The sequence below is a fragment of the Barbatula barbatula genome (assembly GCF_947034865.1).
Source record: "Barbatula barbatula genome assembly, chromosome: 8".
Classification (NCBI taxonomy): Eukaryota; Metazoa; Chordata; class Actinopteri; order Cypriniformes; family Nemacheilidae; genus Barbatula; species Barbatula barbatula.
The window spans coordinates 11,631,420-11,648,588 of NC_136771.1; the positions used below are offsets into that span (position 1 = coordinate 11,631,420).

Sequence of the window (17,169 nt, forward strand, 5' to 3'; positions counted from 1 at the left end):
CTGTCCACGGCCCTTTTGTGTGCAGTTTTGCTGCAGTTCTTTGGTCCGTTTTATAATTTCAAAGTGTCTGTTTTAAGAAGATTTTGTCAGTAGTAGCCAACAAGGAGTTCAGAAAGTGCAGCCATGTTTTTTGGGGGGTTAACATTTGTGTTAAGATGGTGTTATCGGATGCAATAAGCACTTGAACCGTGTTGGGTGATCATTCTGACTATTTTTTCTTATATTCATATTTTTATTGTATATTCATGCGTATTGGATTAAAACTATAATATAAAACTCAATAGGTATTTTTTTTAAACTCAATAGTTATTATTTGCGGAAGGTGTTCCGGAAGTTAAGTTTGGTCCCCGTCACATGATGTTTGTTTATGTTGCTGCTGAAACCGTCTATGAAAAATATGCTTGCAGCATATATTATGGGTTTTTTTTATGTGACCACGTTGTCTTTGTGACACAGCTAAACGACTTATTTCAGTGTTATATAGCAAATAAATGTATTATATTTATATATATTCACTAGTATATTTGCACAGCGTCTGTTTCTATATAAAATGTCAGACGAAAACATACATGTTTTGTACAGGTAAAAACAGCGCAGTCTCGACTTGTGCTATCCAGCGGTCCTCAAAAGCGCCTGTTTCAATTATCCACCAAATGTGGAAGACAAGTTTAATGGTCTCTTACATGGAAAATCAACTACAGCTGAACATTTCCACGATGAAAGCAGAGGCCGGTGCTTGACCTGTAAAACAAAGTGCTCGTGTTTTCCTCTCTTCTGCTGTTGCTGTTTAACACAGAAGAAACAAACTACAACTAAGCATCGCCTGCCTGACATTTGTCAAGCATGGAAACCAATATTCCGCAAAAATGGGGTTCAATTCAATATTTCAGGACTAGGGGTGGGAATCACAGAGCACCTCACGATACGAACCGCGATACATGGCTCGCTCACGTCATATCACGAAGCACAGATACTGCGATAATCTATATATTGCTTGGCAATTCTATGAGGGTACATCACGACATCTGTCAATGAAAAAGGCATCAAAAAGTAATATGATGTATTTAACAGTACATTCATTTGATATAATAGCAACAATGTACAATAAGTGCAGAAGTGCAAACACAGCTGTCAAATCGCCATAAGCTTGAACATGCTTATTTGAAAGAGAGATGAGTTTGTGACAACATTAAGTATAGTAAAGAAAAGTCACATTTCTATCAGCGGTAAAGACTGATACAACTCTATCAACATCTCTATAAACATGGCAATGGACTATGTTGCAACGAAAAATGAAGCTTTGCCTTACAAAATGCATGTTGCCATTGTATTAAATTATTCCGAGACTGTTCTTGCAGATCACATAGTCTTTAGTGAGTTTTTTTTGTATCGTCACTAAGAAATAGAAAAATGCGCCCTAACTTTTGATTTAAAAGACGCTGGAGCATCTCTTATATGTTGTTGGTCTGCCATTACGCACGTATTTCTTCTTCGCTGTGAATTACGGTTTCCGTTCATCCGGAATCTTGGAAGAAATCTGGGGTACTGCCGTTCCGGTAGGTGCAGTGTAGGTATGAATTTAGCAAAAAAATCTATACCTGGTGTCGATAATGTCTCACGGGCCAAAATATTGTGATAAATCGCCATATCGATTTTTTTTGTCCTACCCCTATTCAGGACAGGGCAAACCCAGGCCGAATTTGCAGGATGAAGCATCTCACTCAGTTTACTTTTCCATCATGTCGCTGTGCTGTCGTCATACTGCCCCCCAGTTACAGAAATGGCTCGTTGTGGTGGGACAGATTGTTCATGAATATTGAATCGATCCTTTTGGCTTTTATAAATTAGAAATCACTGTTGCCACACTCAATGCAAACGCCTTGCTAGGAGGGATAGCTCTGCAAAATGGCACGCGGGACGCTTCCATGTCAGGGCAGGGAAGACAAACAGGCGGTGTGTTTGAGAAAATTGGATACACATTTAAAGTTTAAACACAGAGTGGCGTCCACAGCTAACATCTCACTTGACCACCAGCTTTATAGTTCTGCTTCGGTGTTTGGTGTAGATTTAATTGAGACAATGAACTGCAAGACGTATTTTAAGCAACATGTCTTTGTATGTGTTTAAACTATGATCTGTATGAATTGGTGTTATGCCAGATGGATACCCTCAGGACAGAACAAATGAAAATATAAGTTTGATTATTTATTCATCTTAAACATCTGGCCAAAGAGATGATTCAGTCTACTTGTTTACAGTTGTTATAAAGTACAACAATATAGGCCAACGTGTTAAATAAAATGTCTAGACAAAATACTTCTAATATTGAGCAAACACCTCAGAACAATCATATTTATTCTTGGAACTCTGTCATATTTCTGTATTGCTGGGCCCATATGATTTTTTTAAATAACTTGCATGACATAAGGTTACCTCATGTTTAAATAGTGTGTTATCTTGGGTGGTAATATCTCAAAGTCAAGGCCAATTTATCCAGATATTTGATCCAAATGTTTTCTTAACTGTGATTTCACACAACACTGATATTTTACATTATGTTTCTACTTTATTCCATCAAAGATAAACCTTAGAAAGTATATAGTCTATAGAGTATTTTGTTTGCTAATATGGAGGCAGTTTGGCTTTGGATTGCGTGCCGAGAAGCTTTGTCTTTCCTCAAAACATATGCAGTTTTGTGCTGAGAGGATTTTATTTTTAATAGCTAAATGTTTCCAGAAAAAAATATTTACCATTTTAATACACAAGCAGATAATCCCACAGTTCCTGTATTAGCTATTGTTTTTTCTCCAAAGATTAGATAATACTATGAAACGTAATACAATACAATCGATTTTGTAAGCAGGACAGTTATTTTCAGTTCATTTCAATTGCAACACACTTTGGCCTACACTTAGTTTGGTTAATACACTGCACATAATTCCATCAGATAACCTAAGAAATGCCTCTTTTGGTAACATTTCAATTAAGTGATTTTTGTTCAAAAATGTGATTTTATATGATTGAATCAGCTTTGCTTTACTGCTGTTTGCTTCATTTGATTCCTCCCTGGCAAACTCAAGAGGTTCCCACCAAATTCCTCCAACGCAAACCCATTCCTTGCTTTCCCTGAAGGCCAAAACTTTTTTCTGAGTTTAAAAGGCAAAAGAAAGAATATCTCAGACCTCTGATGAGAAGTTTTCATCAACGTTTCGATAACTTGAAGGCTCTTGGGTCTTTTGTCTCATATCAAATTTTTTAATTTCTTGTGTGTGATAAAGAATGTCTTTCAAACAAACAAAATGCCTTTTTTAAGTAATATATTATGGCAGTGCTTGTGTTAGCTGGTGTATATAGAAGGTTTACAGTCAGTCTAGAACATTGCATTGCAATGACTTCATAATGAGAAAATAAATCAACCTTCCCGTTTGTATCTGTTAAAGCAAAATTGCATTAACATACGATCGTGGTCAATAGTGACGTCCAGCTATTGCTTTTTTCATATTTTGAATAAAATATATAAAGATTAAAAACTTTGTAAACTAAAGCTCAACTATGCAAAGAATTACAGATACTTTGAAAAATAAAACAAATTACACACGACTGATGTCCAAAATTCCGAACAATGCTGAATATTACTATACAATGGGATCAATAAATATGAATAGCTGGAAAAATATGAGTCAATGTATGCTTCATGTCCTGCAAGCATTTTGTTTTTCTATGCAGTATCTTTTTGTATGTTAAAATAATGATATGCTATAGTTGACTTTTGTGTGAAATATATTTGTCTAATAAATACATAAAAAAAACTCCTATTTTGATATTTTTTCTTTTGGCATTACCTTTGGTCACTACTGTATTTTCTTTACCTCAGAGCAACAAACGTGTATTAACTCTTCTGATAATAAATCAGTATAGGAACAATATTTCTATTATATATACTCTTTTATTATATGACACACCACGCAAGCAAATAGAAATCATGTTTATTTGTACAAACAATAACCAGACCACTGGAAGACTTCTTACTAAATGAATATTTTCTGGACAGACATTGCTAACAAATTCCATCTAAATCCCACAGTTTACATTTAATCTTTTGTAGACGTGCCTTTCACATCCTCTGGCTTGACACAGATGACCCAGAGGGGCCGTGTTGCCTGTTGGGTCAAAGTGCATCTTAAGTCACTCTCATATTTGGGCTTCTTCACAAGGGAGAAACGGACAGCTGTCACAAGGCACGTTCTTTGAACATGGAAACCTCATTACGTTTTGAGATAAGACAGCATTGCTTTAAGTGGTAGGATCAATAGTCCAATATCTTTAAAAATAACTAGCAGCTTGTCTAGAAAATTGGACTAAGGCTTTATCAGTCTTGAAATGTTATAAGTACTGGCAATCATGATATGTAACATAATACATAGTTAATCACGGTAATTCATGGCATATAGAGAAGTAAAGAACACTGTTTCATTAGTTAAAATATTAGTTTATAAAGGTGCAACATTCCTCACTTAATAGTGGTAGTAAATATGTATACGTATGTGACATCATCATTAATCTGTGACATCATAGTCTCAAAAATGTTCTTTCTTCTCTCACAAACAAATGTCCATCTACAAGTGTCACTTCAATTAACACCAGGACCAGTGTAGATATTTGTCAAAAATGGTATATATTCATTCATAACAGCTTTCATAGTATTTCAAATTATATGAAGAAACAAATGAGATTTCATTATATTTTCCTGTATATTTTTGCTTGCAACAATAAAATATTTAAGTTTGAAATACTGAGGCCGTTAAATATTAGCAAGAATAAGGTAAACTATTACTAAAATGTATCAGTTATCATTTAATTCACAGTGTCAAAATAAAGCAAGGATATGTTTGTATCTCTTGGGCATATCTGTTTAGATTACATAAAGGCTCAATGCCCTTCTGCTCAGAATGAAGAAATATTTTTTTCCTTCTGTCTTTTTTTGTGTGCAGAACACACTATAACCCAGCGTTTGTTGCAATTGGATGCCTTCCTAGAAATCACTGTTAAATTCCAACAAGGTCAAAATTACATTTGCCTTTAAATAACTGGAACTAATGATTAGTGAATCCAGCTGGGAAATGTTAAAGTTACTGTAAGATGTTGTTAATATGATTCATCAAGGTTCAGTAAATCATATTTTTAAGTTATTCTGAGTTTACAGATTCATTTTAATGAAACGCATTAGATATCATTAGAGATAAAGCCACTTTTCATGCATATATATACATGAAACAAAACAAAAAACAAAGCCAGGAAAAAATATATACATTATCATTCTTTCCCACTAAATAAACCGAGGTGACGTCCAGCGCACAACATATTCACTAAACAAAATTAAACCTTTGTACTTTAAAGATCCTGTTGCTTTTGCATCAAACTTCCATAACTGTGGCCCCATTAAAAAAAACAAACGCACGTTAACTGGACACTGAACTTAAAGGATGGACTGCCTCCTCAAGGGCATCCTGGGAGTTTCTTTGGCAAAGCTCATAGAAAAGAATTGACGCAGAACATAGATTGACCCAGACCACTTCACTCTTCCTTTCTGAAACTTCCTTTTACATCGGACAGTGACGATCCGAAGCATTTTCATAGTACAGTGTTTACATAAGGAAAACGCTTTGAGTTCCTGATGAGAATGAATTTGTTGCTGCATCCTGTTGGTTTAAACTCCCACAATTTCTCACACGGCAAAACAACAGTCTAGAGATCTATGGGAACGGCTGTACCGGGTCTTCGGGAGACTTTAAATATATCAGGTCCATTGTCTAATTTGGGGCTATATATAAAACCTCTCTCGTACTGCGGCGAGCATAGAGGACCACTACTTACTGTCGTAGAATTGCAGTTACAAAGCTGGACACTGGCTGACTGCCGTTTTTTTATGTTTCAAGCATGAATGTTGACAGGCGGTTGCGAATGGTTCACATCCATTATTCAGTCGCTGTCTTTGCGGAGGCTTCTGTCAGTATTGAGGTTACAGGGCTCCTGGTTTTTGCACTGAATGCTGGTGCCGTTCATGGGGCCAGAGCTGGACACCTGGTTTTTCGTATAACACCAGCAGCACAGGCAGGACTAATAGAGTCAGAACAAATGAAAATCATATCAAAATTAAAATATATGTTTGTGTAAGCAGGTCCAGTTTATGAAATGTTGCGACATCTAGCATCAAGCTCACTCCACCCCTACCTTTTGAAGCACTATGGTGGCTGACACAGGACTAAAACGTTATCACGCTTCTATGTCGAAGGTGAACTGTATTTACGAAACGCGCTCGGTTAAGCAGTTTGCCCGTTTAGGCCTACTGTAGAAACAACATGACGATTTACATGCAAGGCCACACGCAGTATATGTAGATATAAATCGTTTATTTAAAGGTATTAAAACACAATGCTTCATTCTTGATAGACGCCTTTTCTGTTAGTAAAAATTGTGAAATGCTTTTGTGGGTGGAGCTTAGGTGGAGGCAGAAAGATCCCCCTGACCGCATTACTAACGCTAGTTTTGTTTGCTTGCTTTTTAACAATGACTAGAAAAAATCTGATTAATTTTAACATGTAAGGTTTAACAAAAAAGTTTACTTTAACGCAAGGAACCTGGACAACCTGTAAGTGCTCACTCAATGGATCCAAGCACGAACTGACCGGATTACCTCCGGTTAAGTTGACTGACATCTACACACAGAGAAACCAAGCGTGTATAGTAAAGATAAACGAGAGCTTATACATCTATAGAAGCCTGCGTGTACTAACAGTGGCAAACGTTAGCAAATGCATTTACTTGACCACAAACCGAAACCTGACGCATAACATGAGCCTTGTCACTGTTTCCTCTCCCTTTATACTAACGCACTTGTGAAAACTAAACTAAAAGAGATGACGGTTTCCTTTGTTTTGTTTCTGGCCGATAGTTAACTGCTAGTTGTATAACTAACAAAGTTAGCTAGCATACCCTACGTGTCAAATGTTAACACTTGTTACCCAGTTATTGATTAGGTGTGCATACGTGAGATAGTTTAAGAAACACATACCTAAATCATTATCCACACCAACAAATGTGAAACGCAAGCATTTTGATGATAGTCTATTGTCTTGTATTTAACTACAGCTACTACAGCTGTCGTCAGTGTTTTTGTTTGGCAATGGCAGCAGGTATGTGTTAAAATATAAAATTGGAGACTGTATTCAACACAACAAGATGATATTTTAAACTCCTTATGTAGCCGAATCTGTGCTGGTTTGTATTGGCCACCTCCAGTTTTCCTTTTGTTTTGCCTCCAGCTAATGTCGTGAACACATAGTTATGTATATAATATTACATTTCTGTCAATAGATCCTTCAAAAATTACACACACACATCATCTTTAAATGTAATAATTATGCTTTAAATGTAATCCGTTTTCATATTTTTGCAATGACACTCAATGCGTTACTGGAAGGGGCCCATATAGGGTCTGACATAAGAATTGACAAGGTGGAGCTGCACCATTCTGGATAAATTGAGAATCACAATTCTTTTGTTTAAAATAGAGATAAAATAAGCGTCCATCATGGAGACAATGATCACAATGTAATATGTTTGCAATATTTTGGATTACATTAGCACTGTTTGATAAACCAAAATGTTATTTTACAATATATTGGCGAAAACGAATGGGCAGGAAATCCTTCGCTATCATTTCAGTGATTAGTTGTGTTATCTTTTCACCTCTGTCTGCGCTGCATTTCTGTCTGTAATGGACGGTAAAAGATGCGATGCTTGTCTGAGTTGGGTCTTTGGTGGTATCGGAAGACATTTTATGTACAAATACTAGATGATAACGCATTGTACTTGTGGTAGATTTGTGTGACAGCTTGGCGCAGTATATTTTGCACCGAACTGTTTTTGCATATTTTTTTTCGAAGTGAAGCCAAACATCACTACGTGACTTTAAAGCCATTTTCTCTGTTTTTCGGTTTGGACTTTGGACTGGACTTTTTTTTTAAACTCAGATTATGTTTTTATGATCGATCGCGTCGCTGTCACGTTTGAGTACAAGAGTGATTGAGTACTGTGCCCATCCCTAATTTGTACTTTTAGCAATTACATACAGTTATAATTAGTTACAAGCAAAACTCACCTTAAAGCAGTTCTTGAACTTTTTGCTTACAAAGTAGAGGATGATGGGATTGATGCAGGAGTTGACCGTGGCCAAGTTTATACCGAAATAATCCATGATCAAGAGGAAGCTGAAATTTTGGACACTCACTCATTAACTATGTAACTTTAGCTTGAAGAAAAAATACAGTGTGAGCTACAGGTATGGTATAAAATAAATCGGATGCTCTTCAGTAGAAAAATGGCTTACTCACTTGAGTAGGTCACAACGTCTTTCATCAGTTGGAACGTAAACCATTTTCTTCAAGAGTCTACTGAGATGCAGTGGGAACCAGCAAAGGGCAAAGATCAGCACTAAACAGAAGACGGCTTTGGCCACTTCACGTCGCTGCAAAACGCAAACAAAGCAATCATTCAGAGTTACGTATATAACAAAGGTTCTACTACAAACCAATGAAATAGTTATTTTACAATTGTTAATAGAGGAAGTAAAATATAATCCTGGAGGTCTACATGCTATCACTATGCTACAGCAACAATATTTTACTGTATATTGAGGAGTTTTCTCCTACCTGTTTGAGATGCTCACTGAGAACAATCCGAAGACTTCCGTTTCTGCGATTGAGCATTTCACAGGTCATCAGTGTGTAGAAAATGGCTGTGCAGGCCAGAGGCACACAGAAGTAAAAGGCAAACAACCACCAGTCTTTCCAATCTACATAGAACTGAGAGGTGAAAAACATGTATTAGGTCATGACCTGCAAAGTGCAAACTATTGGTTTTTGCTTTAAAAGTAACAAAATGGCTGCTCAACAAGATCTGAATTGACCATATTAAGATGGATAATTTATTCACTGTTATTACACGGCTTGTTTGAATGCTTGATTCTGATTGGCCAGACGCAACAATAAAAATAATTTTATCAGATTTATTTGGGACAAATTAAATATAAATATGTCTTTCAATAACATATATGACATAATATTTACAAATGATTAAACCAAATTGCCTGTTTTTGACTTTTGAACATTGTTCTTATCTAAAAACCGAAAGTAAACGGCTGCATTCGTTAAAAATGAGCTAAAAAAGATTTCAAATTCACATTTTATGTCCAATTTAGTTCTTATTTGTCAAGTAGCTGTGTATTAAGCGGGATAATGTACAAACAGCTGGCTCTTAACGTGAAATATGCCCCTTCAGTGTGATACAAGACAATTCGCGTCAGGTCTTGATCACACTGTCGGGGTTTATTTCTGCGAAAACAACCGGCTGCCTGTACATTATACCTTACTAACACATGTGAAACAACACAAAACCTTCAAACACACCCGAACAATAATGTAATTGCATCTGTGTTGGATTAAGTTGTATCGTGTGTGTGAATTGTCCATTGTTTCTGTGATTCATGAAGAATGAAGTCTGTGTTTCTCATCCACACATATGGCTCTGCTTGAGGGAGATGCATCAGTTTGTAATTGCACTCACGGTCTGCTATCAATTTACTTCTTCTGAACAAAGCAAAATAAATCTTCAGATAGCATCTACACGAAACAACTAAAGAAGACTGAAAGATTTTAGTCTTATCCCTCGTTTTCTCAGCGATGTTCACAAAACGTTGTCCCAGGATCAAAGTTTAGTAGGTTTGTTAAAGGTAAAAATGTTTTGCTGCGCATCCTGCTTGAGGTCAGCCCGACAGGATGCCGTGTTTATTGCAACTATATTCAAGTGTTTGAGGATTTATACTCCAGATACTGTAAGGGAACAAAACACATCCATCTGAAAAAAGCCTACCCTTGTGAAGTCGGATTCAGGCTTCAGCATACACGTGCGGATGGTTTGGTTGTTGTAGGTGAAGGTGATCATGTTGAAGACAACCGCCTCTGGCACGGCCAGGATGATGGATAGGACCCAGATGGAGAAGATCTCAATAGCTGTAAACAGGGGGATACCCACCCCCTGCACTCTGCTCCAGGATGCTACAGCTCTGTACCTTAACCACAAATAGGGACAAGAACTGTTAACATGTCGCTCTGAAGATCCAAGAGTCGATGATATTATTCATCATTGTAAAAAAAACATGGGAGTCAAGTATATGAAGCCAAAAACAGCATCTCCACTTGTATGCTAGCCTATAACCTCTGTAAATGACCTCAGGGTAGAATGTTTAATCCTTCTCGCAGGTTTTTATGTCAACACCTGCAACGATTGACTGATCAGGTTCATATCCTGTAGGAAAGATTCTGGGAAAATATTCCAGTGCAGCTGTGAAAACACTCGGCTACTGGTTTACAGCATCGATAGTCAAGAAAAGGTTGATTTAAGTTTAATGAAAAGACTGCTATGCGTTTAATATTCATATTACAGAAATGCTCACAGACTTCAACTGTTTGTTTGGATAAAGTCACTGGTTCGCCTGGCTGCTTGTTTCCTTGTTTCCAAATCATGTTCGCCTGTTTGTTTCATTAATATTTTTTCTCTGGTGGATGTTTCCGTAAAATGGTGCATGAAGATTTTATATGTAACTAAATTTCTTTTTAATGACCTGTTTGAATATTCCTGTTTAACAACAATAAGGCATTTATATTTCACTAAGTGGAGATGTAGCCACTTCGCAGACGCTCAGCTGGAATTAAAGAAATAATATTCAGACTCACGCAACACAAGGAACACCGATTGGACTAGTTGTGCTGAACATTTCCTCTGCGTGATTCAAGAACTAATTGAAAGCATCTGCGCAGACTTTAGATTCATGGAGTGATACATTCTTTAAAAACAGCAAAAGGCTGCTACATATTTGTGGCACGAATGCACTCTTATTGTGTAGAATATAAATTAGACCGTCCTCGTCTCCCCAAATATAAACATTAAAATAATAAAAAATAGGAAATACATAAAATACAACATTTTATTAGATTAATAATTTATTAATGAATCATTTATTTATTAGTCAATTAATAAGGATTTAGTTAAATATTTAATGAATAAATAGTCAGTTCGAGCAGGAGAAAGGAGGCCCAGCTGCACATTTTGCCCAAAAGTGAATTTTACCAATGGTCCTTCCCTAAAGAGTTAAATAAAAGTTTTCCAAACTTCCAAAAACCCACTTCTCTATTTTGTTCTTTTCGTGGTCATGATTAAACAAAGGTGGGCAGGTGGCTTGAGCTTTCTGATGAGTAAAATACTTTCTAATGAAAGGTGCCCATTAGATGTGACCTTATAAACTGGAGGAAGTGCCCTCATTCAGACCAGAACTTGACAGACCTTTTCCCTAAACCATATGAGTAAAACCATTAACATTTCCTGTGAAGCTTTTTCAGGAACCACCCTGATCATTGTGATACAGGAAAAGTTTTCTTCCACAAGACAAAAAACATTATGTGTGCTCTATTTTTGTTTCATCCAAGTAAAAAAATTAAATGCTTTATAAAATACCGTTTTCGGTTGACTTAACCTGTTTCACAAGTATTCCACTTGTATAATTACAAAATTACTTAAGAGACACTGTGGTTTAATCGAAGAATTGCTCCAAGTATCAAATATAAATGTTTTTTTATATTGTTTTAATGCCATGAGAAAGGCACCTTAATGCTTTGTGTCGGAATTAAAACAAAAGTAAAAGCAGATGGATTCCGTCAACGTCTGCATCATGTGTTTTTGATTTAGAGAAACCCTAAGCATTAAGGGTTTAGGACCTGCTATGGAGATTCATTCAAGTTCAAAGATGAACAACAAGCGCACAGTGACATTGAGACATTAAGTATCAGTTATATTGGATTGTAATTCAGTCAAAATTACTTATATCAATACTTTTTACAGAAGCTATAGCGTAGCATGGGATAAAATCATAACCCCACTTTCTGACCTTTGTCCAAATGTGATCCTGAGACCTCAACAGTGAAATATGAGCACTAAACTTCACTGTGGCCTGAAGTTTAAAGGTCAAATTAGGAAGAGGTTTAGGGGCAAGAGGGGAGAGAACAAAAAAAGCTTTATTTAATTACATGAGCTATGAAAAAAAGCTTTTCTAAATTCTGGGATTAGAAGCTTTGACTCTAGTTTGATTTCTGGTTTCTGCAGGGCCTTTTGCATTACACTGGGTCTTATTTACTAATAATTGTGCACAAATTATGGCCTTAATAATATATGAATGGGAAATTGAGGGGAGAGTCCAATGAGTGAATTTCAAGGCTACTTACAGTTCAAAATGTTGACGATTTTCAAGGTTTTCCCACTAGCCTTTAAATGTTATGCAGATTTCATACATCGGTAATGTGGATTTTTCCGCATCTTTAAAATATAATATGTCTTGGCCATTTTCAGCCCTTGTTTTACAATCAACAATACAATTTATAACACACTTTAGTGCACATTTATTGGCCAATCATGGAAAGCACATGAAAACCTTTGTACATATAATTACACGCACGATGAATAAAACTACACTCTCTTGACTACCATAGCAGGTAGTATATACATATATATGTATAATAATTTTTCCTGCTATGGTAGCCAATTGTGCCTCAGAAACATCAGTTACTGACATTCTTCCCTTTCTTTGTGTTCAACTGAACAAAGAAATTGATACAGATTTGGAACAACTTGAGTAATTCATGACATTATTAGCATTTTTGGGTGAACTATGCCTTTTAGATCTTCAAAGATCTCAACATAAGGGCTATTAAATGGTTAAATTGCGAGTTACCTGTCCACGCTCAATGCACACAAATTGAGTACTGTAATCCCCACAGATGCCTTCTGGAGGAAGGGCACCAGCTTGCAGAGGAAAAGTCCAAAAGAGCTGTCGTCAAACGGCCATTTCGTAACAAGCAACTGCAACAAAAACATAGAATTCCTGAGTGTTCTGCCATTTGACATCATTTAAGTAGAATGCATTGAATGGAGATGACAAAACTATGTTAAATTGAGAAAAGATTGTTTGTTTATCTGAAAACAATGCCTAGAACATTTAGAACATACAAATACCATTACTGGATTATTGGAATTTGCTTTTCCTGAGCGTGTCGAACTTAAATAAGCATTTGCTTCTCAAATCCCTTCTTAGGCCTTAAGTGTACACATTTTGTCCTAAAGAAACCGCTTAAGTGCCATTTCAATGACTGTGTTTACATCAGCCCAGGCACTTCACTGGTCATTGTGTAGGCTACTTTTGCTAGTTTTCAGCTTAGAAGACACCTGTGCTGTTGAAAACAGTTCTCCTTGTTTAAAGTACACATTTTGGATATGACCTCTCTCGTTTGTTCACGATGAACCCCTGCGATGTGTAATCAGTCAAGTGGCCTTGACAAGGTTCTCTGAAAAGACCTTGTCTTTTGTTAAACAGGAAAAGTATGCGGATTATGCTCAGGTTTAGAAAGGAAACTGTTCACGGGTGTATCCTGGTCCTGTTTGTATGAAGAGTTCACTATTTAATCAGCGAGGGAATGGTACAGCTGGAGAAGTGGGTGTTCATGCGTGTTTGATGTTTATTGAAAGCTAGTTTTAACTGTGTGCGTCACCCGCGTGCTTCCATTATGACCATGACATATTGTTTTTATCTGTTAAACCTCCCATTCTAATAGAGAAAATATCAGTGAACTACTACTGTATATGAAGAGTTTGGGTCCAAAATTTGATTAAAGATTCTTTTTTTTTATATTATTTTATTGTGCATTCCATTTAATATCAATCAAACTGCAGTTTGCTTGTTTTGATTTAAGCCATAATAACTAATAAAATACAGCTAACCAACACGATAAAACAGAGTTTTCTCATTTTGGAACATATGTGTCAGCTAACTTATATTCCTAACAAATGCGATTTCATGATTATATTCTTCTAACATCTCTTTCCAATATCCTGTTGAAAAGTCGCTCAAAATGAAGTTTGTTTTATCAGTTCTTGGAATCTCAAGATACACAAGCTGTGCCGAACCGTACACTTTGGGTGAGTGTTTTAGCATTGTAAATCTCACAGCTTTCTTTAAATCCAGCTAAAGTTCTTCTTTAGACTATGTAAAGATGCCGTACATTGTTGATAACCGGATTCACTGATGAGCAGTGAATCACACAAGGGACTTTATCTGGTGACTAAGTGCCAGACAGAGGGTGTTTATTTTAGCAAACCATATCCCTGCTGCTCTCATCACAAAAGCCTCTGTAACCGTAACAGGGCGGCCCTAGAGATAAACTCTGGATGACCATATAATTGCACGCCCCTGCCCTCTGCATCCAAACCCCTCCCAACTTCCTCTACCAACCCGTTTCCCTTTCCTGCATTCAAGTACACTATTTTCTATTGTATAGGCTGGTGTTTTGATTTGTGAAAAAAACAAAATTATGTCATGTCCTATCAATTGGACATAAAGAGCAAAGCAGGCAAAGAAGCGGTGTGTGCTCCATACCTTGTAGACGTTGATAGGGATAACTATGGTGATGTAGATGAGGTCTCCAAGAGCCAGACTGGCGATAAGAGCATTGGGTCCATTCCTCATACACTTGTTTTGGTAAATAATCCTCAACAACGTGGCATTGCCCACCATCCCCACCACAAACACGACACAGGAGATAAGGGTGTTAATGTACTTAAAATAGACCTTGATGGAGGTTTCATCCTTGCAGGGTGGAGGGCCCCTGAATCGGGTACTGTTAGCCATCAAGGTTTTACGGGTGCTGGGCTGAGGGGCAGGCAGGAGATCCACTTTAGGGTTGGTTTTAGGGGTAGTGGAGACTTGAGGGAAAGTGTGCCGAGACCCATCCGTGCTGTTCGACCGACAAATTCCACTAGTGGCCACGACGGCCATCAGCAAAAACAAACGTAGCATCGTAGTGCACATTGTTAAACACAGTTCAGGTTTAAAATCCAGATGAGGTGATAAGACTCTGAATTTGGCTATAAATCACAGCTTCTGGGGAAAAAAAGGGAATGGACGTCAAAAACACATGCTGGGTCAAAGCAAGTTTAAGTTCCATTAACAAACATTCAAACTGTCTCATATTATCATAACATACACACACACATAATAAATAGACTGGCATATTATGACACAGGCTTTGGAATAAAATGAAATCAAAGAGAATTGCTTAAAAGTGTACAAAACTTCAGCACAACTTCAAAAGAGATTTAGTAGAGATGCACAGATGGAGGGTGCCACTATGCGTTACTGTCACACTTTGGGGACGAGACGTTGCCTTTCCTGTCATTCCCGGCAATAACTTATCTGTGTTGGCATGGCACTAGTGGCACAGCACCAAGCTTTTGTTTATTTCTATAGTTGTTTCAACAATGTGCCCGTTGCATGGCTTTCATCATTTTGGTTTTCTCAACATGCAGCGCCCCTCTCTGTTTTTAATTTTGATTTCGGTTGGTTTTCCAAACAAACAGCACTTTATCATGTCATAAATGTCATGAACAGTCAATTTCATAACAATTTGAAGCATGCCATGGACAAAGACACCATATATTTGATATCAGACAAACCGTATATCATACAATATACTGAACACAGCTGCAAGATACAATTTCGATTCATTTTAATCACATGCTTCCTTGAAAATATGGAATATAGATTCTTACAAAAGTTTTTTTTTCAAGTATGTTATATTCTTTATCCATAAAATCAAAGTAGACTATGTTAATGCAAGAGAAGCACAAGTTAGAAAAGTTAATCAACTGTTGTTTGGAATCATTTTAAACCCCCTTTCATTATCTTGACAGCAAAGGAACGCTTCTGAGCCAAGGTGCGTTCCCTGTTCAAAGCCGCTGCCACCACCTGGTACACAAGGAACTATTTAGCAGACAGCCCTTCAAGTAGCATCTCAGTTTAGCATCAGCTAGGCACTACAGGGATCTTTAACGGCACGTAAACTGTTACGCTTATGAATTATAAATGCCTCCTGGTTTTGCACCTACCGCTCCTTAAATGTTTGCCTTCCCGAGGATCCCGTCATTCAGTCAATCTGTGAGTTAGCGAGATGAAATTCGGCTAGAGCCCCCCAGACATCTGTGTGGTATCATATGAGTAATTAACTAACTATCAAAGTGTAGCAAGATCCCATTTGGACCGCGCGACGCACCAGAGCTGCTGCACGTTCTGTCTCTTGCTTTTCCTGTGGAGAGTTGGTGTATGTGTGTGTGTACGTGAGTGTTTAAGAGAGAGCACTTTGACGGGTGGGATTTCAATACTCCACCTCCCCCCACAGCCGGGAGGGGGGCCCCAAAGGAAACGCCAGCTCTCGGCGAGGTACAGCCTGCCTGGCTGTCGACAACCAGCCGAAGCTCAGAGCATCAGGAGGAATCGCAAATCATCTCTAGAGGTTTTCTCTCTGTCTCCCGTTTTTCTTTCCCTCAATCGACACCTTGACAGGACCCTGCCACCGTGTCAACCTTTTCCCCGATGATCAGCAATACTTGCATCTGACAAACTCGCCAACAAGTGTCTTAGATGGGATTCTGAGGGATAAGCAGGGGGAGTAAGGGGTTGCTGGGATCGAGAGCCAAATATCCCTTGAACTTTCAATGCCCAAAATATCGCAATGTGGGTGGTCAGACTCACGGGAAAACTTGATTGCCGTGCCGTACTTCACCATGCGAACAAAAAGCCCACATAAGCCCTGGGTTCAAGTTTGCTTTTACCAGCTCCTACACAAATCGCAGATATTTTGGATGAAAGCCGAAAGACTCTTTTTCATTATGAGCCCTCAATGCATAAAAAGCTGACTTCAAGAAAGTCGATGGCAACAACACGCTCGCGCAAAGCAAAGTGCCTGGATGACTGCATTAGTGTCCATTATGCAACCTGTACGGCTATACTTAGTAAAATGGGCCAATATCAATATGGGGTCTAAGTGCAGGAAGGTTGCTATCAGAAGGACCAACAGGCGCCTAACAATCCTATCAATGAGCTGATACAGCAACTGCACTGATTTCTAATAAAAAACTGACCTGCTGACACACAGCTCATTTTGCTCCTCTGTATCCATGGAGATTAGACATCGTTTGACAGAAATTGACATGTGAGTGTTTGTTCGATGT

The 17,169-nt window shown here is 37.7% G+C and overlaps 1 protein-coding gene across 3 annotated transcripts; it reads right to left on the reverse strand.

Annotated features, from left to right (window-relative positions):
* Positions 1-3,929: 3,929 nt before the first annotated feature.
* Positions 3,930-16,277, reverse strand: ednraa (endothelin receptor type Aa). 3 transcript variants are annotated; one of them, XM_079462426.1, is made up of 8 exons: positions 16,048-16,277; positions 14,540-15,043; positions 12,842-12,969; positions 9,931-10,129; positions 8,712-8,864; positions 8,394-8,527; positions 8,162-8,270; positions 3,930-6,117 (listed from the first exon to the last, which is right to left on the reverse strand). In XM_079462426.1, exons 2-8 carry the CDS (start codon positions 14,969-14,971, stop codon positions 5,980-5,982), a joined length of 1,293 nt encoding a protein of 430 aa, XP_079318552.1. In that variant the 5' UTR covers positions 14,972-15,043; positions 16,048-16,277; the 3' UTR covers positions 3,930-5,979. The 3 variants fall into 3 exon arrangements, with proteins under 3 accessions (XP_079318552.1, XP_079318550.1, XP_079318551.1); XM_079462424.1 differs by having other exon boundaries at positions 14,540-15,040; positions 16,048-16,236; XM_079462425.1 differs by having other exon boundaries at positions 16,212-16,230.
* Between the last annotated feature and the right edge of the window lie 892 nt (positions 16,278-17,169).

Bases quoted from the DNA above. Each gene is read 5' to 3' on its own strand.
- ednraa (XM_079462426.1), bottom strand. From the start codon at position 14,971: ATGTGCACTACGATGCTACGTTTGTTTTTGCTGATGGCCGTCGTGGCC. The intron at 8,271-8,393 runs GTGAGTAAGCCA...CCAAAATTTCAG, and splicing joins AGACGTTGTGACCTACTCAA to CTTCCTCTTGATCATGGATT. The intron at 6,118-8,161 runs GTGAGTTTTGCT...TGACTCTATTAG, and splicing joins AGTTCAAGAACTGCTTTAAG to TCCTGCCTGTGCTGCTGGTG.